Source organism: Hyaena hyaena, unplaced genomic scaffold, assembly GCF_003009895.1.
Source record: "Hyaena hyaena isolate Hyena2069 unplaced genomic scaffold, ASM300989v1 scaffold_52, whole genome shotgun sequence".
NCBI lineage: Eukaryota > Metazoa > Chordata > Mammalia > Carnivora > Hyaenidae > Hyaena > Hyaena hyaena.
In genome coordinates this window covers 2,785,153-2,805,185 of record NW_024080684.1, presented here as the reverse complement: position 1 = coordinate 2,805,185, position 20,033 = coordinate 2,785,153, and the positions used below count along the sequence as shown (strand labels likewise).

At 37.6% G+C, this 20,033-nt stretch overlaps 1 protein-coding gene across 5 annotated transcripts in view; it reads left to right on the top strand.

Annotated features, from left to right (window-relative positions):
* UTRN (utrophin) overlaps positions 1-20,033 on the top strand; it is a 576,845-nt gene that overhangs the window by 412,896 nt on the left and 143,916 nt on the right. For all 5 annotated transcript variants that reach the window (XM_039230877.1, XM_039230878.1, XM_039230879.1 and 2 more), the window contains 2 exons: positions 2,628-2,800; positions 15,689-15,845. In XM_039230877.1, coding sequence (XP_039086808.1) covers positions 2,628-2,800; positions 15,689-15,845 — 330 coding nt within the window. The remainder of the gene's footprint in view (positions 1-2,627; positions 2,801-15,688; positions 15,846-20,033) is intronic.

The following is a 20,033-nucleotide window of genomic DNA, read 5'->3' as shown; positions in this document are numbered from 1 at the left end:
CAGTAGTGTTTAGGAACCGATCCAGGAAATTTGAGTCCAGGTTCACTGGCAATAGAGAGCAAAGAGATACCTTGCTCACTGTGTTGTTGGGCTTCTTGAGAAAGATGGTGATCACGCATACATACAGCATGAGCTTAAAATTATTGATCTTTTAATCTATCTCTTTAGATGTCTTAAAATGCATTACAGGACACTAACATAAAGCAGTTATGTTCTAAAGAATAAGGACTAGGTTCAGAAGTTGACATCAAAGAACCTTTCAACAGAACTGAACCTCTTTCTTTTTCACTGAGAATTTCTATTTGAAGCATCCCAAACTGAAATTATAATGAGATTGCCATTTTACGTGCATGATGTTGTCCAACTTGAGTACCTTGACTCTGTATCAGGCTGCGTCCCCTGGTCTCCTGTTGGTGTCTGCTCTGCACAATAGAGATGCTGGTGAAATGCACAGAAGTGAACAATCTCAGTGTTTTTGTTTGGTGGTGAACACCAGTTCTGGGTGGTTACCAAAGTAACCACACACTTTGCAGATGGACCTGATTTGGCTTTGTCACTAGGGTAAGATACCCCAGAGACCAACAGTCTGACAAATTTGGACCATACATTTTGCAGAAGTTGTCCATCAGACTCTGTGTTCATCTCTCCTCCTCCTCATATCTGACCTTATTAGTGTTATATTAGACATCACAAATCTCAGAAATTATAATACACCATTTCTGCTCTTTACATAGAAGTGATAACTTCCTACCATGCTCATTAGAGTAGTGAGGTACAAAAGGCCTTTCCATGTATACTTCCCATTAGTCTAGTCTGTAGATGTTTAAAAAACAATCTTTTAGATCCTGATCTCTAAGCATTGGTTCTTGATGGATTTGCTAATTGGGAGTGATTTCTAAATTAATGAAAGCATTCTGAGTATTCAAAGAATTTCGAGTTAATTTTTAATCATACTCATTTGGAATTGGAAATCTTAAGAAGAGTGAGGCTTCTAAAGGAAAACTGAAAATGAGAAAGATAATAAAACTAGGGTATTTAAGAATTTATTCTCCTTTTACTAATTCAGATTCATGACCTGAAATAATTTTTTAATTTCTGTAGTAAGTTGCCTTAGTATTCATTATCAGCTAATGTCGTGGAGACTCACTGCACACCTTCATGCCCCTAAAGGTGCTTGTTTTTCTGTTTTTAAGTCCACACTCCTTTGTTGGATGGTAGTGGCTGTCACACTAGAGTTAGGTACAACTAGCGCGCTTTCATTTTATTCAGGAAGAAAAGATGATTGCCAAATTAATACAGATAGTTGTGTTGACAGTTTTATAGTGGAGAGTATTAAAAATTGATAAAGATGTTGTGTATTTATTTTTTTAATGTTTATTTATTTATTTTGGGATGAAGGGGGTTGTGTGCACGTGTGAGTGGAGGGAGGGGTAGGGAGAGTGGGGAGAGAGAATCCCAAGCAGGCTCTGCACTCAGTACAGGGCCTGTCGTGGAGCTGTATCCCACAAACTATGAGATCATGACCTGTGCTGAAGTCAAGAGTTGGACACTTAACTGTGCCACCCAGGTCATCTTACACTGTGTATTTTAAATTTTAAATTTATCATATTTATCTAATTACAAAAAGAAACCCTGTTTTTTGTAAAAAAAAAAAAAAATAGAAACTCTAATTTTCTTGTACAAAGAAATATACTATTTTGATATTTCTTACAGTGTTTTAATGTGTACAATGATATACAAAAGCATATGCTGATTTAAACACCTACTTTTAAAATTAAATTAACATCATAATACATAGTTTCCTATCCTTCTTGTTTAAGCTCATTATATACCATTAATGTATTGTTATAGTCAAATGTACTATTTGACTTTAAACACAATTAATGTAATAAGTGTGTTTATATATAAATCTTCCTAGGATAGGTAATTTCAACAATTTTAAGACTTTTGATATAGATTCCCAAAATGCTTTTTCTAAGTCTGAACCCATTTTTATTATTAATTTATAGTCATTTTTATTTTACCTTATACTGAAATTTAGAAAAAATAATTTTCTATGTAACAGGAGAAATATTATTTTGTCATTAGCTTTATTTCTTAATGAGGATAACCGTTTTTATGAAAATATTCTTTTAGAATTTTAGAAATAAACTATTACATTGGAAGGACAAACTGTTAAGTTTGTCTAAATGTGAGTAAAAACAGGTAAAATTATGTAGTATGTCTAAAAGGTCCTATTTTGAGGCCTGTGTGTATAAAGGGGAGAAAGAATCTGGGCATTAAGCAGAGTTCAACGATTTGGCAATAATAATTGTATAAAATTTCAAAATTTGTCATGAATCTGAAATACCAACATCTAAGCAACTGGTACATGAAATTTAGATTATAATACATTCTGTTTTTAAGAACTAGGGAGATCGATATATTGAAGATTTAAAGGCTATTATTTTCAACATAAGAATGGTGGAAATACTTGAATTTGTTTTCATTCAAAGTGAATTTAATTGTTTTGCTTTAAAAAATTCATCTGTGGAATATAAAAAAATAAAATTCTGTATAGCAACCCTCAGGTTCTGTTGACACTAATCCCTAACATTTGCATTATCTCTTTGCTCTTTTTTCTTCAGGACATCCAGGCAGAAATTGATGCACATAATGACATATTTAAAAGCATTGATGGAAACAGACAGAAGATGGTAAAAGCTTTGGGAAATTCTGAAGAGGTGACTATGCTTCAACATCGACTGGATGATATGAATCAAAGATGGAACGACTTGAAAGCAAAATCTGCCAGCATCAGGTCAGAATAGTCAATATCAAAATAAAAAATGATGGGGGAGGGAGATTTTTATGATTTTTGTCTATCAGAAAGTGAATAGGAAGCCTCACCACCATGCTGCTTTCTCAGAAGTAGTTTAAGATCTAAATGCTGGGGCACCTGGCTGGCCCAGTCGATAGAACATGAGATGCTTGATCTCGGGGTTGTAAATTCAAGCCCCACATTAAGGGTAGAGATTACCTAAAAATAAAATCTTGAAAAAAATAGAAAATAAAGATGTAAATGCAAAAACTTTTTTTTTTTTTAAGTTACAGTTTTAGCTGCATTTATATCCAGGTCTCTCTGCCAGCTGTTCTTAACTATTCACAAATTTGCATATCATATTTTAGATCTAATAATACTAAGAATAATAGTAAGAATAATATTATCAATACCTGCTTGTTATTGAGTGTTTACCTTGACTAGGTACTATGTTAACATCTTTATAAACATTGTTAAGTACTCAAAATATCCTGGTAGGTGAATAGTAAAATTCTTTCTTACATGAAGAAGCAGAGGCTTAATGAATATATGGAACTTGACAAGATTTTGAGCTAACAAGTTCCAAGCCAGGATTTGAATCCAGATCTTTATGAGTCTTGGCAGTGAATGTTTTGCTTCATTATGCTAGTTTTATGTCCAATTAGAAAATGTATTTATAGAAATTAAATATAGCTCATGGACACTGAAGTGGAAAGCTGATGATTCATGTCTGCATTTGGAGAGAGTAAAATAAGGGTGAATTTGAAGACCAGGATGCCAACAAGGAAAGGACCCTGAAAAAATATGTAATATGGCAATTATTAATCTGTTGGGAGTCTGGAATTACATTTAATGGATGGTAATAGTACCCAACTGGATATGAGTTTAGAGGTAACTGACTGAGAATATACTATTGAGCAAAGATCCAAACGAGGAATTTTGGTAGAAAGACCTGAAATTTGCATTTGGGTCAGGTTTTTTTAGGTTCAGAAACTGTATGATGTATCAAAAAATATACATCCTTAAACAAAATGATCTTAAGTTTGACTCGCTGACTTTGCAATTTACTTACTCATCTTGGACAAGTCACTCTTTTTCTCTGAGCTTTAGTTTTCTCATTTACAAAATCAAAATATAAATATTTATTCCACATGATCACTGTGAAGCTGGAATGGGATGTTCTGATAGCTCCTTAACCTGGGTAAACCCGTCTAATGTAGCAACCACTTGATTTTTCCTTATATAAAGGGGCTCAGTGGATCTGCTTCATCTGGTTTCTGGGTTTCATAGAATGAGTTCATAGAGAATAGACATCTTCAGTGATGATTTGTTGTGAATAAGCTTTAAAAACTTTTTTTTTCTAGGAGATATACTGAAAGGTTTTTATTCTTCTGGGTCTCATAGAGGGACATTCACACTTCTTTTTACCCTTTTTACTTTTTTTTTTTTTTTTTTTTACCTTTTTACTCCTTCTTTAAGGAGATAGTGTAGCATGACCATGGAAGCCTGTGTCTAAAGATCCTCTTGGAGATTATGTTAGCATCAGCCAACTACTTTTGTCAATAAGAGAGGCAAATTTGGGAATATTGTACAGTGACAGAATATACTTAATGCTTATTTAAGATTGAGTTTTCAACTGGCCAGATCCTACTGGGTTGCAATTTTCTGTTCCCCATAAATAAAAATTTTAAAACTGATTTAAAATATTAACTCAGTTGTAAAACATTTACCGAGGTTCTAGAAAAACCAACATCTGGTCTAACAAGTGAAAAGCCACAGGGCTGCTCCTGGTGAAGATTGTCCACGTGGTGCTGAAATTTTGGGAGTTCAGAGGGTGGGTTCCTTAGGAAAGAGCATTTAAGGGGTGCCTGGGTGGTTCAGTTAGTTAAGCATCCTACTCTTGGTTTTAGCTCAGGTCATGATCTCATGAATTGTGAGTTCAAAGCCTGTGTCGGGCTCTGTGCTAACAGTACTGAGCCTACTTGGGATTCTTTCTCTCTCTCCCCTTCTCTTTCTGCCCCTCCTCCCTTCAAAAGGAAGGAAGGGAGGGAGAGAGGAAGGAAGGAGGGAGGGAGGGAGGGAGGGAGGGAGGAAGGAGCTTAAAAATTTAAAAAAAAACCAGGAATGTAATTAAGGCCTACATCATAAACCGATTTCCAAATGGAAAGCTACAGACAAAAATACTCTTTGGCCTTTCATAGATGCTATTCCTAAGCCTATCAAGTCACATTTTTTTTCTAACCTGGAAACAAAGAGCTTATAAACTATTGTTGGAATATGAAATAAATCTAATAAATAATGTTATTTTTAGAAGATGGCAGAGTAAGCTTTTGCCAGTGGACTTCTGCATCAAGATAGGTCATACATTAGTGTGTTATTAATATGACAATGAATGAAAAGAATTTTTAGCCATATAACCCACCTCTGGAGCTTCAGGTCTTTTCAAGTATTTAATAAGAACAAACTTCTGTGTTTAAGGCGTTGCAAATCATAAATAAGATATGAGTCCTAGGGTGTTTCCAGGTCTATCCATGTTAAGGTGGAGACTTAGACTCTGCCTTAAACGAAGGCTAAGACTAGAATTTGCTGTTGGTGTGGAGGGGAAGGCTTGTGGCCAGAAAAAAAAGATGGAGAGAGAGAGGTGAGACACACTCATGAAACAGCTGTGTGCTCCATGCTCACTGCTCTGGCAATGGAATTTGAAAACTTTTAGGTGACATGATTAGATATGAGCTCTAGAAAGATCCCTCCCACATGCCTGTGGAGGGTGCTTTATTAGATTCATGCAGTTCTGAAGACAAGGAGAGCCGCTAACAAACCTCTTCAGTGTCCAGGATAGCGAAGGGAGACTGAATAGGTGCTCGGTTCATGTTGTTGAGGCACTAGTGAGACATCCAGAAACAAATCACCATTGGATTGCCATCTCTTTAGAAGAAAGGTTTAGGCCAGATAAAGAAATGGTGAGAGAGTATCCAGACAGAGGAGCAGGTAAGCATTGTGAGCTGGCAAGAGGGAGAAAAATTAGGAGACAGCAAAGAATCCCAGGAAACCCTTAAATATAAGGGTTAGGTGAAGAAAGGGAAAGCCAGCAAAGGCACCTGAGAAGTGGGTGGCCTTGAGGAGAGGACAATCAGAAGTGTTGTCAAGGGCCGAGGGAAGGGTTTTGAAGGGAAAGCATGGTAAGCGGTGTAGACAGCTGAGGTAGTGGAGGGAGATCAGGGCTGCAGAGGCAGGCACGTTGAGAAGAGCATTGGTGACTCTGCTGGGAAAGAGTTTTGGTTGAGGTGAAAATCTGATTTCAAGAGGACCAAAGAGTCAGGACGGGATGTGGAGAAGTGGAAACAGAACTAGTCCACACAGTCTTATTTTCTCAAGTAACTCTGCTGTGAAGGGAAGGGGGAGAGAGACCACACTGCTATAACGATGTTATAACACATAACAGCATTGTAAACATAAAATAACTAGGGGACTGTATCTGCACCTATAGTCACTAGTCTGCTTTCATATAGATCAGATATACTTCACTAAGGAAGTAAATGATACATTCTTCATTTTTAACTTTGAAAAATGGGCAAAAGAAATTATATGCACGTTCATTATTACTTGGATATTTACAAAAGTTGTATACTTCTTCATGGAAATATATATGAATTTGTAGCTATCTGTAGTGATGAATGTGAACTAGACATACGGTGGTAATTGTTCGGCAATATATACCTTTATTGAATCATTGTGTCATACACCTGAAAGGAATATAGTGTTATATGTTAATTATATCTTAGTTGAAAGAAAGATAAAACAGTTTCTTAAAAAATATAGAAGTTTATTATACTCAATAATAGGCCCTCATATAGGAAGCACACCTTGGAGAGAAATGACACAGGGTAGCGTTGAGTAATGTTAGGTGGTGGAACTACACCACCTCGGTTCAAGCACTGGCTTTGCCACTTAGCAGCTGTGCAACTGTGGGCAGGTTAGTTAGCCCATATGTGTTACCTCATATGTCAGAGAGGGATAATAATAACCTTGTAGGGTTATCATGAATATTTCATTTAATTAGCCTAGGTAAAGTGCCTAAAACAGTGGCACCCAGTAAGCACTCAATAATTGTTAACTATTATTATTTTTTTATGGATTACCATTCCATGTGGCATTAATTAGTTCAAAAGACATAGAAATTCTCCCTACTTTCTTTTTTTTCTTAGTCATTAATATTGGGAATTTCTGAGAAGGTCCCTAATAAATGGTGTCCATCTATCCTGGCTGAATTCTAAACAAATATGAAACAAAAGTATGTCTGAGAGAGACTAACAGTGTCATAATCATTGCTGATACAGAGGTCAGGTTGGAGGGGGTGGCTTAGATTGAGGGCTCAGTGGATGTAGTCTGTTAGCTAAGCCCCAGAATGAGACAGCATCACCAGCAGTCACCAGACAAGATGGCTGACCAAGTGAGAAACCCTACGTGGAAGAGTGGGGAGGAGCTCGGTCTGCAGGCCATTTCTCAAGGGAACTTGGGCTGAGTTTAGCATCCAGTTGCTCCCCAGATTGATGAATCAGATTCTTCACTGTACCTCGACAGAGACTGAGAGTCAAGATTCAGAGAAGAGGTCACGAGTGTGCTCAATGAGAAAGTGCCTTCATGGGGCGCCTGGGTGGCTTAGTCGGTTAAGCGTCCGACTTTCACTTAGGTCATGATCTCGCGGTTCGTGGGTTCGAGCCCCGCGTCGGGCTCTATGCTGACTGCCAGCTCAGAGCCTGGAGCCTGNTCCATCCTTCAGGGACCCCTGGACCTGCCGGAGCCGGCCTCCAACACTTCCCATGACTATCTCCCCATTTTATTGTGAGGAAAGATGAAATCATATAAGAATAAACCTTGTGGGGGCGCCTGGGTAGCTTAGTCAGTTAAGCGTCTGACTTTCGCTTAGGTCATGATCTCGCAGTTCGTGGGTTCGAGCCCCGCGTCGGGCTCTATGCTGACTGCCAGCTCAGAGCCTGGAGCCTGTTTCAGTCTGTGACTCCCTCTCTCTCTCTGACCCTCCCCTGCTCACGCTGTCTCTCTCTCTCTCTCTCTCCTAGAAATAAATAAAACATTAAAAAAAAAAGAGAGAGAGAAAGTGCCTTCCAGTGAGGCTGGGTGGGAAAGTGTTCTCATTAACAAATATGAAGAGGCAACCTATGCCCCAGGCACCTGCCTCTTTCAGTCCTTAGTGAAGGTGATGCCGCTGAATCACACTGAATTTCTGCTCCTTTATTCTTTCCTCCTGGTTCCTCTCAAGCACAGCCTACCCTTACACTGGCTTCTCTCATGAACAAATTTTGTATTTTAATACTTCTGTAAACTCTTCTACTGCCTTTCCATATACTTGAAGGTTGGCTTTCCCCTTAATTGTCCATTTAAAACTCTTTGATAGAGTATAATTTTCCCATTTTCCTCACCTGGCAGCTGCTGGGAATATTCTGAATATTTAATAACTGCTGCAGACACCAAAAAACCATAATGCCAGCCATAAACTTCCAGTATGGCTTGTGCAGACACACTGGCTGAACAGGAGCCCTGCCACCCAGGGGTAAGAAAGAAGTTGAAAGCCTCCTTGTTATCTTTTAGGCATTGCCGCTGTATCTCAACAGCATCTCCTTAGAAGTGAATACATCTATTATGTTGCCCTCTACCATTTCTGCTCCCTCCTGAACTGTAAGATACTCCTCTGCTTTCCTCATTGATTCGAGCATCTGACTTCCCTTTTATTCTTCATCTCTTTCTCAGCTGTCATCCTGAGTGTCACTATTTTGACTTCCAAGTTTCTTTTTACTTTGTCTATAAAAAGCCTTTGTCCCTATTCTAAGTCCCACAGACCTGGCCATACCTGGGACTCAGTTGACATCCTGTGTTATCTTGGCATCCCTGAGATGATTAATCTGCAGGAGACCAAGGGCAGACCGTTCTTCAGAGCACACATTTTATTTTACTATATTCTACTTGGCCATGTGCAACTGAATGCCACTGCTCTTGCCGTGTTAATTAGAGAAGAGTCTTCTGTTGTATCAAATTGGAATCATTTGCAACATCACTGATAAGTCAGCTTCCTGTTCAAATTAAAGTTACAGCCTTAGTGAAGAGGGCATCTTTCATTAGTTTATTATATACCAGGACCATCTATAGATTTTTACCTAACTTTGTATTTTTATCCTGTTTATATAATTCATCTGTATTGCAACTAGATTGTCTAAAAATGCACATCCTTTAATAATCTCCAGTTGTGGAACACTTAGGTTTTTACTCTGTTCGTCCAAACCTGCTTTCCTTTCTCCTAATCTTCAGTTGCTTAAACCCTTCTTCTTTTCAGATTCCCATCAACCCCTTCTACTCCACTTGGATTCCATTTAAATAAGCCCTTTCAGTAATGTCAGGTGAATTTCCTCTTCCCCTTTTATTTCTTGTTTCCCCCTTTTAAGTCTCTGACAATCTGATATCCACACTCCCTATCCCCAGTTCTTGGTTCTGGGTTTTCTACTGTTGTACGAGAAAGTAAAAAATGATGATGTTTCTTCTACTATAATTTGACTGTCTTCTTACAATTAGTGCTGTGATTCTGAATGATACTCTGTCATATGTACCACCATCCCTGCTTCGTAAAGATTTTGATTCCTGGTTAGCTCCCCAAACTTCTCCCTCTGCATGTGGCCTTCCTCCATTCTTTCCTAAGAATGGAGCCATCTGATTTTTGTCTTTTCTATGCATTCAGTATTTCAGATTGTGCTTAATTGTGCTAAAGTCGATGTTGTCATGGCAGGGAAAATTTGCTCTAATTTATCATCATTTTTAGAAAGAGAATGTCTGCCTAAGATTATAATAACAGCTAATATTTATTGAATGTTCATGCATTAGACCTATGCTGAGTGCTTTACAGGCATTACCTCCTTTGACTATGGTATGGCTATTGGAACTGTGTAATAATATGTGGCTCAATACCTTGTGTTAATATCTTAAATATTATTTTGCAATCTTTTTGGATAACTTTGAGTACACTTTTTTTTTGAGAGGGAGAGAGAATGCTAAGCAGTCTGCACCCCAACGTGGAGCCCCAGTTGAGGCTCAATCTCACGACCCTGAGATCATGACCTGAGCTGAAATCAAGGGTTGGATACTTAACCAGCTGAGCCACCCAGACACTTCTTGATTATACTTCTAAATACTGAAGTCCAATGTGCAAAATATTCTTTGCAATCTAAAAGCAATACATACAAGTATATATTTCACTTACATTGATAGAAGAGATAATAGCTAATGATTTGAAACTTCAGCTAGAAGATAGACTCTTAGGAAATTTGACAATATTTTTCACTCCTGGGAAAAATGTGAATTGGAAATAAATTCACTAATATGAATGACATGGCTTAAGTTTTTATGTTAAATCTATTTAATTTAGGATTATGTTAATTATCCACTTATCAGCTTAATGATGTTAAATATAGATTCTTATTAACATATGGTTTCAAAGGCCAGTGAAATTGTCAAATCTAATGAAAACAGAGTTTAAAGATAAAATTCTATCTTCCCTTTCTTTTATAAGCCTCTTATAAATTCAGGGCACCCTTTTAAGAGCCCTTAGAGAAGATTAACCTTTAACATCATGATTACATCTAATGTTATCACATTTTACAATGTCACTGACACCACTTTTAGCCTTAGCCAATTGATTTTACTAACTATATTGTAAAACTACTAAAATTTCTTTTTCTTAAGTTGAACAGAGGAAGATTCTGTTCCTCTCTTCTTTCTTTTTTCCCCTCTTGGTTCAGCACTTTCTGATAGAACTTTGTGCGAACATAGAAATGTTCTGTATCTGTACTATTCGGTGTGGTAGCCACTAGCCACCTGTGGTGTATTGGGTGCTTGAAATGTGGCTAGTGCAACCAATAATGTGAATTTTGAATTTTATTTATTTTAATTAACTTCAATATAAATGGAAATAGCTACATGTTGTTACCATATTGGAAGCACAGCTTTGGTGTTCTTTTCAGCATAGGCTGAATTCCTTTTTCTCCTAGTTTTCTGAACTCCCTTTCTGGGAGCAAGAATAACTCTTTTTTAATGTAACTGGTTATTCTTGCACTAATAAAGGTATTTTCATTCATTATAACTCGATATATAATCTATGGGTTTCACCGTAAATGAAAAGTGAATTTCATTTGTTGTAAACACACCAAATTGAACATTTAATTCTGTGCATTCCTTGCATAATAGGGGACACTATGTATTTGCTCGTCTTAATTTGGGGCATTGTAGACTTTGGTGGACCTTCTTTGCAAATGTAGCTTCACTTGTATGTCCGAACAGTTTCTGCCCTCTTAAATGCCGCCCGTAATGAAAGCAATGGAGTGGAATGAGTTTAGACTTTAGTTTGGATCCCAAATTCTCTCCTTGGTTTCCCGAGCAGGTTTCTTCCCCGAGCTGTGGTCCCTTCAAGGAGCTGTTGTTAGGTTTCTTGTATCTTAGTATATTTGGTTTACTTTCCTTTCTTCCAACTTGCTTTCAGGATGTTTTATTTCTGAAATAGTGCAGTGCCTGATACCAGAGTGAGTGCTCTATCGATATTTGTAGTGAATAAGTGAAAAGCTGTATTTTATTTTTATAAATGCCCCTGCTTACTCATTTCCACTGTTTGCTCTCTTTTTCATACCTGTACATTAGAAGAAGAAATAAAAACTTCTTTAAAGCCATAATGGGAAGTAAAGGCTTTTGTGATTTAAAATAGTTATTAATTCACAGTTTCTTCCATAATTCTTTTTCTACTATATTTGAATAATAAGCTGCCATTTTAATGGATTCTTACCTTCTGGGAAGTTTTTCGCATTATATATTTTTAAAAAGCAGCTGCTTGGTGTGGCTGGGTGGCTCAGTTGGTTAAGCATCCAACTTTGGCTCAGATCATGATCTCACAGTCCATGGGTTCGAGCCCCGCGTCGGGCTCTGTGCTGACAGTTCAGAGCCTGGAGCCTGCTTCACATTCTGTGTCTCCTTCTCTCTCTGCCCCTTCCCCCACTCACTCTCTGTCTCTGTCTCTCAAAAATAAAATAAAAACATTAAAAAATTTTTAAAAAGAAAATTTTTAAAAATAAAAAGCAGTTGCTCATTTAACAACATTGAACAAGCTGTAAAATAAATGATTCAATCTAAAAGGAGCTAACAGGGGCGCCTGGGTGGCTTAGTCGGTTAAGCGTCCGACTTTCGCTTGGGTCATGATCTCGCGGTTCGTGGGTTTGAGCCCCGCGTCGGGCTCTGTGCTGACTGCCAGCTCAGAGCCTGGAGCCTGTTTCAGTCTGTGACTCCCTCTCTCTCTGACCCTTCCCTGCTCACGCTGGCTCTCTCTCTCTCCTAGAAAAAAAAAAAAAAAAAAAAAAAAACCTGCTTATAAAAGGAGCTAACATATAATGCATGTTCTGTACACAGGTTGCTAATCTATTCAGTGAAAGTATTTCTTGTTTTGAACATAAAAAGCACCCAAAGAATGAACTGAATCAAGTGAAAATTAGGATAATAAGTCCATTATCCAGAATATGAGTGCCCACAGATATGTGCTAGGTAAAGAAATGGTATGGGGCTCCTGGGTTGCTCAGTCGGTTAAGTGTCCAGCTATTGACCTCAGCTCAGATCTTCATTTCAGGGTCATGAGCTCAAGCACCAATATTGGGCTCCACGCTGAGCTTAAAAAAAGAAAAAAGAAATGTTTTAAGATTATGAATATATGATTGATGACTGGTCATCTATAGTTACGGGGAAAGGGAAGCTTTAAAATTTTAGAGTTAAAATGAGAAAGGACAAGTATACCAGAAACAAATTTAAAGTTTCTACTTGTGAAGCATTCAACCCAGTGCCCAAGAAAAGGCTTTCATCTTGAAAGATGAAAGTATTGAATTGGAACTAGAACACTGAAGGCTACTACGGAAGCATGCATTTATTTGGGCATATGGTAGTAATCCACTGAACACATAGTTATAATCTATTGGAGAATAACCAGAACAGATTTTCCAGGCAAAAATTCTGCCAAATCAGCTTGCTTTTTATGAAGGAAGAAGGAAGATGCAGAGAAATACGTATACCAATGTATTCTCATTTGTTTCAAAGTCACTTCAGTATCTCTCTTTAAAAACCATTGTCTTCATCTTTATGAAGAGCCCTTCAGGTGCTGGATGCAATAGATTTCAGTGATCAATTTCATTATTTTGTGCAGTCAAAAGAGTTAACTGCATTGAGAAAAAACATCTCTATGCTCTTCAATACAATGCGTGTGTGTAACTGGATTTCAAAGGAATGTAATGTCGATTTGGTTATTGATTAAAGAGTTAAACTACACGCATTAAAGAAGCAGAATCAAATTATCTAAAATAAGAGGTCAGGGTATGTGCTTAAGTGTTTTGCACACAGAGACTCTGAAGCATGTCTTGATTGACTAAAGGCCTCTGATTTCTAGCTGTCATTTTTTTCTTGCATTTAAAACTACTAGAAAGAAATTGCAACACCTCAGTTGAATATATTTATGGCAAAATGATCTGTAAGTGGCAGAGTTTTCAGTTAATATAATTGAAATTATTTAGTTTGTTTGGTGACAAGTAAAATTACTGTTTATCAGGGATAAGTAATTACATATTTGGCCTAAAATTAATATGAACACAGGAATGCTGGCACTCAAGCAGAATCAGGATCTCATTAAAACAAAATTTTGTAAAGTGAGGTCAATCATACCACGTGTAGAATGAATAGAAAAGATTATAAATGCAGGAGAATAACATGAAACTTTTAATCATATAATTCTCAAAGAATTATAAAATACCTCAAACTTCTTTCTGTTATTTATAAATCATTTTTTATTATTTCATACCTAGCTCTTTCGAATAAGATATAGAAGTTTAGGGTTTGAATAGTTTGTTTTATATTAGCCAGCTGATAGTGGAACTATAAATAGATTGGAGGACAGTTGGCCTTTTGTATGTGACTGAATGTTGGTTTATGGTATTTTAGAGATCTATAGAACTCCATTTTTTTTTCTTTTAGCCAAGAATATTGGCTGATAGACCATGGTCATTATTTTATGAACAAGAGATCAACTAGAGATCAGATAGTTGTTCTTCTGAAAACATTATGAACTTTTAAACAAAGACTTAGGATGTTGTTGAATATTCACTACTGGAGTACCACCTAATGTGATCAGTGGGGAAATACTTGTTTGAATTAACTATAGAAGAGCTATCAGCTTTGGGACAGAAGCTCAAGTAAATCAGATGTGTAAAAAGGAAATTATTGATAGAGCTGAGGGACGCTGGAGGCCATACTTAGTTGGTTGGTCTCATATCACTCAGGGAAGGAGCAGTTTTGTGGAAGTGGGGATCATAATGCTAATGTCAAGGTGATAGCTAAATGAGAGGATATGAAACCTGATCAGCAGAAGTTTCTTGCACCTGAAGTTGTCCCAAATGAGTGACCTTTGGTGTATAACAAGGCTGAGGTCTGTTTCCATCAGCCCTGCACCTCTCAGTCTGAAAGGTCAAGGTAATTCCATTTCACACAGTTGAACACTTAAGTCAACATTCACCGTCCGCCCACTGGGATGGTGCAGGGCTGAGTCCCTGGAGTTGTTTCTGACTGATCCCCCTTTTCAAATCCAGCTCATGAGGTGTAGGCTTGAGGCTGAGTAAGTGGGCTTTCTTCAAGGCCCCAAATTTGTGCTTTTATTTGCATTTTTATTTTCAAGGGCTTTTACTTTTATTGATTATTTATTTATTTATTAGTGTTTATTTTTGAGAGAGAGAGAAACAAGGTGCAAGCTAGGGAGGAGCAGAGAAAGAGGGAGACACAGAATCCAAAGCAGGCTCCAGGCTCTGAGCTGTCAGCACAGAGCCCGACACGGGGCTTGAACCCACGAACCTTGAGATCATGACCTGAGCAGAAGTCAGACGCTTAACTGACTGAACCACCCAGGCGCCCCTACTTTTACTGAATGTTAATCATACAAAAATGTATTTCTGAAAAATGGTTTCCTGACTATAAAGTTCATAAGTTAAGAATCTGAAGGTACTTGTCTGTACTAAACCCTGAAATTGTTATTGAAGCAAAGACCTCACCTTTAAGCCAGAGTACAAAGTACCGCAATCAACGATTTCTGCCCGATTGTTTTCTGTTCACAGTAGACATTTGTCATTGGACACCAGTCAGCCTTGAGCCAAATAGTGTTCTATGCAAGCAATGGCTAGTTGTTTTGCAACTTTTTGAGGTAAATGCAGATGATGTTATGCTTTTAGTAATTTATTCAGTTTTAAGGGACATTAAGGCATTAGTAGTTTCCTTTCCTAAAAAATTAATTAGCTCTTTTAGAAAGAAAAATAACATGGGCCTGTTGTACATACTCAGTACATAAATATATAAAAATTAAACGTTTACTATGTTCTCAGATGTAAGCCCATCTGGTATGTATCATTCTATACATTTTATATGCATACAGTTTCTCTTTTCCTCTCTATCACTTTCTTCATATAGATGGATAAAAGGAGAAGAAAATTATACTTCAGCATGCATATATACTATACATAAGCTACTGAAGCTTGCTTTTATAATTTTATATATTGGAAAGTTTTCTTGGAAGCCTCATATTTATGCCTTTGTGGTGTGTAGTTATCCATTTTGAATTTTGATAGATATTACCAACATATCTGCATAGTCTAACTTCTTCAAAATAACTGTTTCTTATAGGATTTTTTGTTTTTTTACAAAGAGTCAGCCTCTTTCTTGAATGTGAACATTAGTCATACAAGATTATTAGTGTAAGGCAAGATATGTAATTTTCTGAATGCAATTCAGACTTCTGACTGTGGTCATACTACCTCTCCACAGGGCCCATTTGGAGGCCAGTGCTGAGAAATGGAACAGGTTGCTGACATCTTTAGAAGAATTGATCAAATGGCTGAATATGAAAGATGAAGAGCTTCAAAAGCAAATGCCAATTGGAGGGGATGTTCCAGCCTTACAACTCCAGTACGACCACTGTAAAGTAAGTTGACCGCAGATGGTGGGGACCTTTTATGATTCATTTTGATTTTGGCAAAGTAAACACTCAAAATTCTAGACAAATATCTGAGCTGAAACAGTCATCGCAGAATTTCATTCCCACGCCCCGTTTCTAACTGTCAGTATTTAGGCATTTAATTTAAGTTGCATGTATCTTCTGAGAAGCGGATATTCTGAAATGTTATCAACTGACACATTAATTCTTAAATCTAGGTATCATTTAAATTCTTTGCCTTATTAGCTTTCCTTTTGTTTATTTAATACTGCTTCATGCCCGTTTTCTCATATATTACACATCGGCTTGCTTTGTTTTGTGTGTGTGTGTGTGTGTGTGTGTGTGTGTATTTTACTCTTTACATGCAATGCAAGTTCTCATTGTAAATCTGTACATTTTAATGTGATGTTAGAATTCTGTCCCCATTGGAAAAATAATGACTAACACATGCATCTTCTAAAGGAAGAAAGGAAGATGTCATCTATGTAATAAATTTGCTTCAAAACGATAAGACCTTGAAGTTTATTTTACTTTGAACCCTTTCGACTTGGTTATTCATATTACCTGTTGAGTAAATTTTCTTTTTCTACTTGAAAATGATAGAGACATAGTTCTAGATAAGAAAAAGAAAACACTGTTGGACTATAACATGTAAAATAACAACAACAACACTGATAGAAGATTTTAAGTCAGTGATTTTGGAAAATCACATTCTCTTTTTTTCAGCTTTCCCTTCTATTAATTATTCATATACTTTTATTTTGTGGATTCAAGTGATGAAATAGAATAACACACAGCTGTTCTAATGGAAGTGCTCTGTTAAGGAATAAAATCTGCTTGTGACTATGTTCTGCTAGTTTTGATTAAAACCTAATTCTTGAGGCATGAAATGATTTTCCTCTTCTGGCCTTCGCAAGTAAAGTGTACTTCAGTGTTTCCAGTAAGTGCTGGTTATGTTCCTTCTAAACCCTTCTCCCAACAAGGTCACCCTGTTTTAGGTTGTGTTTCACTTAGAGTCATAGAGTTGCTGTGCATGAACCCTTTAGGCCTGGGCATTTGGATAATAAAGATGATACTGACAATGATGCTGATGATAATACTGGTTCATTCATTTGACAAGTTTTACTGAGGGCCTAATGTGCACCAGGCACTATTCTAGGCATTGGAGAGTCAATGAACAAAACAAAGTTCTTGCCTGATTCCGAGTAGTAAGAGATAAACACTAGACAAGCAATAAATATATGATACATTCCATAGTATTAAGTGCCATGAAAAGAGTGAAAAAAGGAGAGAAAGAAGGATGGGAGAGTATTGGCAGCGGAGATGCTGTTTTATGTGGAGAAGATCAGGAAAGTGTCGTAAGTAAGGTGGTTTTTGAGAAGACAACGGATCCAAACATGAGGCAGTAAGTGATGCTTCTCCATGGGGGAAGAAATTATAGGAGAAAGACCCTGGCCATAGAGGCTGCAGTGTTCTGGTCATATTTGAAAAATAGCATGGATACCAGTGTTGTTAAAACAGTTCAGCCAAATGGAAAAGAAGGAGATGGGGTTGCGGTAGGAGGGGGGAAAAGGGATTTGAATCACAGAGGTCTTTGAAAAGTCCTTTGTAAGGCTTTTGGCTTTTACTCCAAGTGAGGTGGAAGCTGTGGGAGGTTTTGATAATTATACTGCTGTGATTACATTATATAATACTTACAGGTGAAATTATGAGGAATAAAATATAGAGGAGTTGCACATATTTCAGTAATCTGAGTGGGAGATCATGGTGACTTGAACAAAGGTATAAAGGTGGAGACAGTGAGAAGTAACTGGTTTCTGAATATATTTAGGAAGAACCAAAAGGATGCACCAATGGAGTGGATATGTGGAATACAAGAGAAAGAGAAGGGCTTTATAATGGTAGGAATCAAAGGTTTTTGGACAAAGCAAATGGGACAGTAGTTAGAGGGAGAATATGGGGCCAGGTAATGGCTTTATAAAGATGGGGACTAACTCAACATATTTCTATGCTGATGGCAATGATCTTGTAAAGTGAGAAAAGCCAATAATGCAGGAGAGAGATTACTGGGTAGGGCATGGGATGGGATCCAGTAGTACCATTGGTCTTGGGTAGGGTGGCAAAGAATTCATTCCTTCTCTAGAAGGTAAGTTGGTAGATTGGCATGTGGGAACATTTAGATGTACTCTTTTGATTGCCTCTGTTTTCTCAACAAATAAGAAGCAAGGTCATCAACTGAATATGAGAAGAAGGAAAACAATGTGGAAGTTTAGGAAAAGAGGAGGTACAAAATGTAGTCTAGAAGTGAGTGAGTTAAACTAGGAATGTAAAACAAGACCAGGGAGCATTATGAAGGGCCTGCTTGAGGCCAATGCTCATGACTTTAAAGTGAGAACAGCCAATGTGAATGTTGTTACTCATCCATGATGAGTTGTCTCACCAAAGGTGAGGAGTCAGTTGGAAAGTTGAATTGATCCAGGCACGTGTGATGGAGCAAGAGAGGGCAAGGAGGTTACAGAAATACAGGGGAGCAATAGTAATGATTCCATGTGGAAGTGAGGCTGGGTAAAGGAAGATATGAAGATATTAGAGAGATGAGAGGATGGTAAAGTAGTGTGAAAAGTCAATGAATTGGACATGGCAGAGGAGCTGAGGATTTATTCAAATTGGGGAACGAGGGAAGGGCACAAACTATAAAGAAAGCAGTTTGTGATCAGAGAAAGGATGCCTGAAATCGAGTTTGTGGAGGGGTGCATTTATTGTTAAATGACAGTCTCCAGTGTCCTTTTGTGAGAGTGAGTTGCACAGGCAGGGTGGAGAGCAAGGTTCTTGGCGAAGAGTGGATAAGGAGCTGAGAGTCCGCGGTAGCTGCAGTATCATCTACAGGCATAGTAAAATCATCCTCACCAGGAGAAAGAGCCTGATTTGTTCAAAATATTGATTATGAGAAGGAATCATGAGGGCAGTATGGTTAGGGATGAACAGAGTTTGGAAAAATGATGATTTCACGGTCCTTCTATCTTTTGAGCTTTACAGTTGTGCCAAATACCTTTGGTTGGGGCTGAGGAGAGGACTAGTGTGAGTTGGATATAGTTTAGCCCTGCTTTCTAAATTTCTTAGCGCCTACTACCAGACTTTTCTCTGGTTACTGTTACGTCTTTATCACAATTGCCAGCACTTTGCATGTTGTGCATAATCCAAACCACTGTTGAGAGGTGTTCTTTATCAGTAAGTAGGCCTTAGCAGGAGTTTCCATTTAATAGTCTATACTTCTTTAACTTTGACTTTTGTAGCAGAAAGTTTATATGACTATAGTACAGATTGAGTTTCTGAGTGTAGGGCTGAGTTGTTTCTCACCTCATTGTTTACCCTCCCTGGAAATACTCCGTTGTGGAGTTTCATGTTGATTGTAGATTCTAGAATATGATACTTTATTGTGATCTGTCATGGTCTGCCTTCCAGTTTATCAATGATCAAAAACTACAGGCTTTCTTAATATCATGTATTAATAAATGTTTTGACATAAGCGTCATGTATAACTCTTGAGAACTAAGCAGGCTGTTATACCAGAAATAAACTACAGAAGAGATTTCAGAGATTGGTGGAGGTGTGATATAGTGTGCGAGGGCCACATAACAAAGCACCATAGATTGAGTGACTTAAGAGAATTGAATCTTCTCACAGTTCTGGAGGCTAGAAATTCGAAATCAAGGTACAGGGTTGGCTTCTTCAGAGGCCTCTCTCCTTGGCTCGTGGATGGCCATTCTTTGCCTGTGTTTTCACATGGCTTTCCCCCAGTGAGTATCTATATCATTTAAAACTGCTCAAAATAAGATCCAGCAAAAAAAGAGAACTACAGGCCAATATCCTTGATGAATACAGATGCAAAAATCCTCAACAAGATCCTTGCAAATCGAATCCAGCAGCACATAAAAAGAATCATCCACCAAGATCAAGTGGGATTCATTCCTGGGTTACAGGGCTGGTTCAACATTCGCAAATCAATCAATGTGATACATCACATCAGTAAAAGAAAAGATAAAAACCATATGATCCTGTCAATAGATGCAGAAAAAGCATTTGACAAAATACAGCATCCTTCTTAATAAAGACTCTAGAGAAAGTCGGGATAGAAGGAACCTACTTAAACATCATCAAAGCCATCTATGAGAAGTC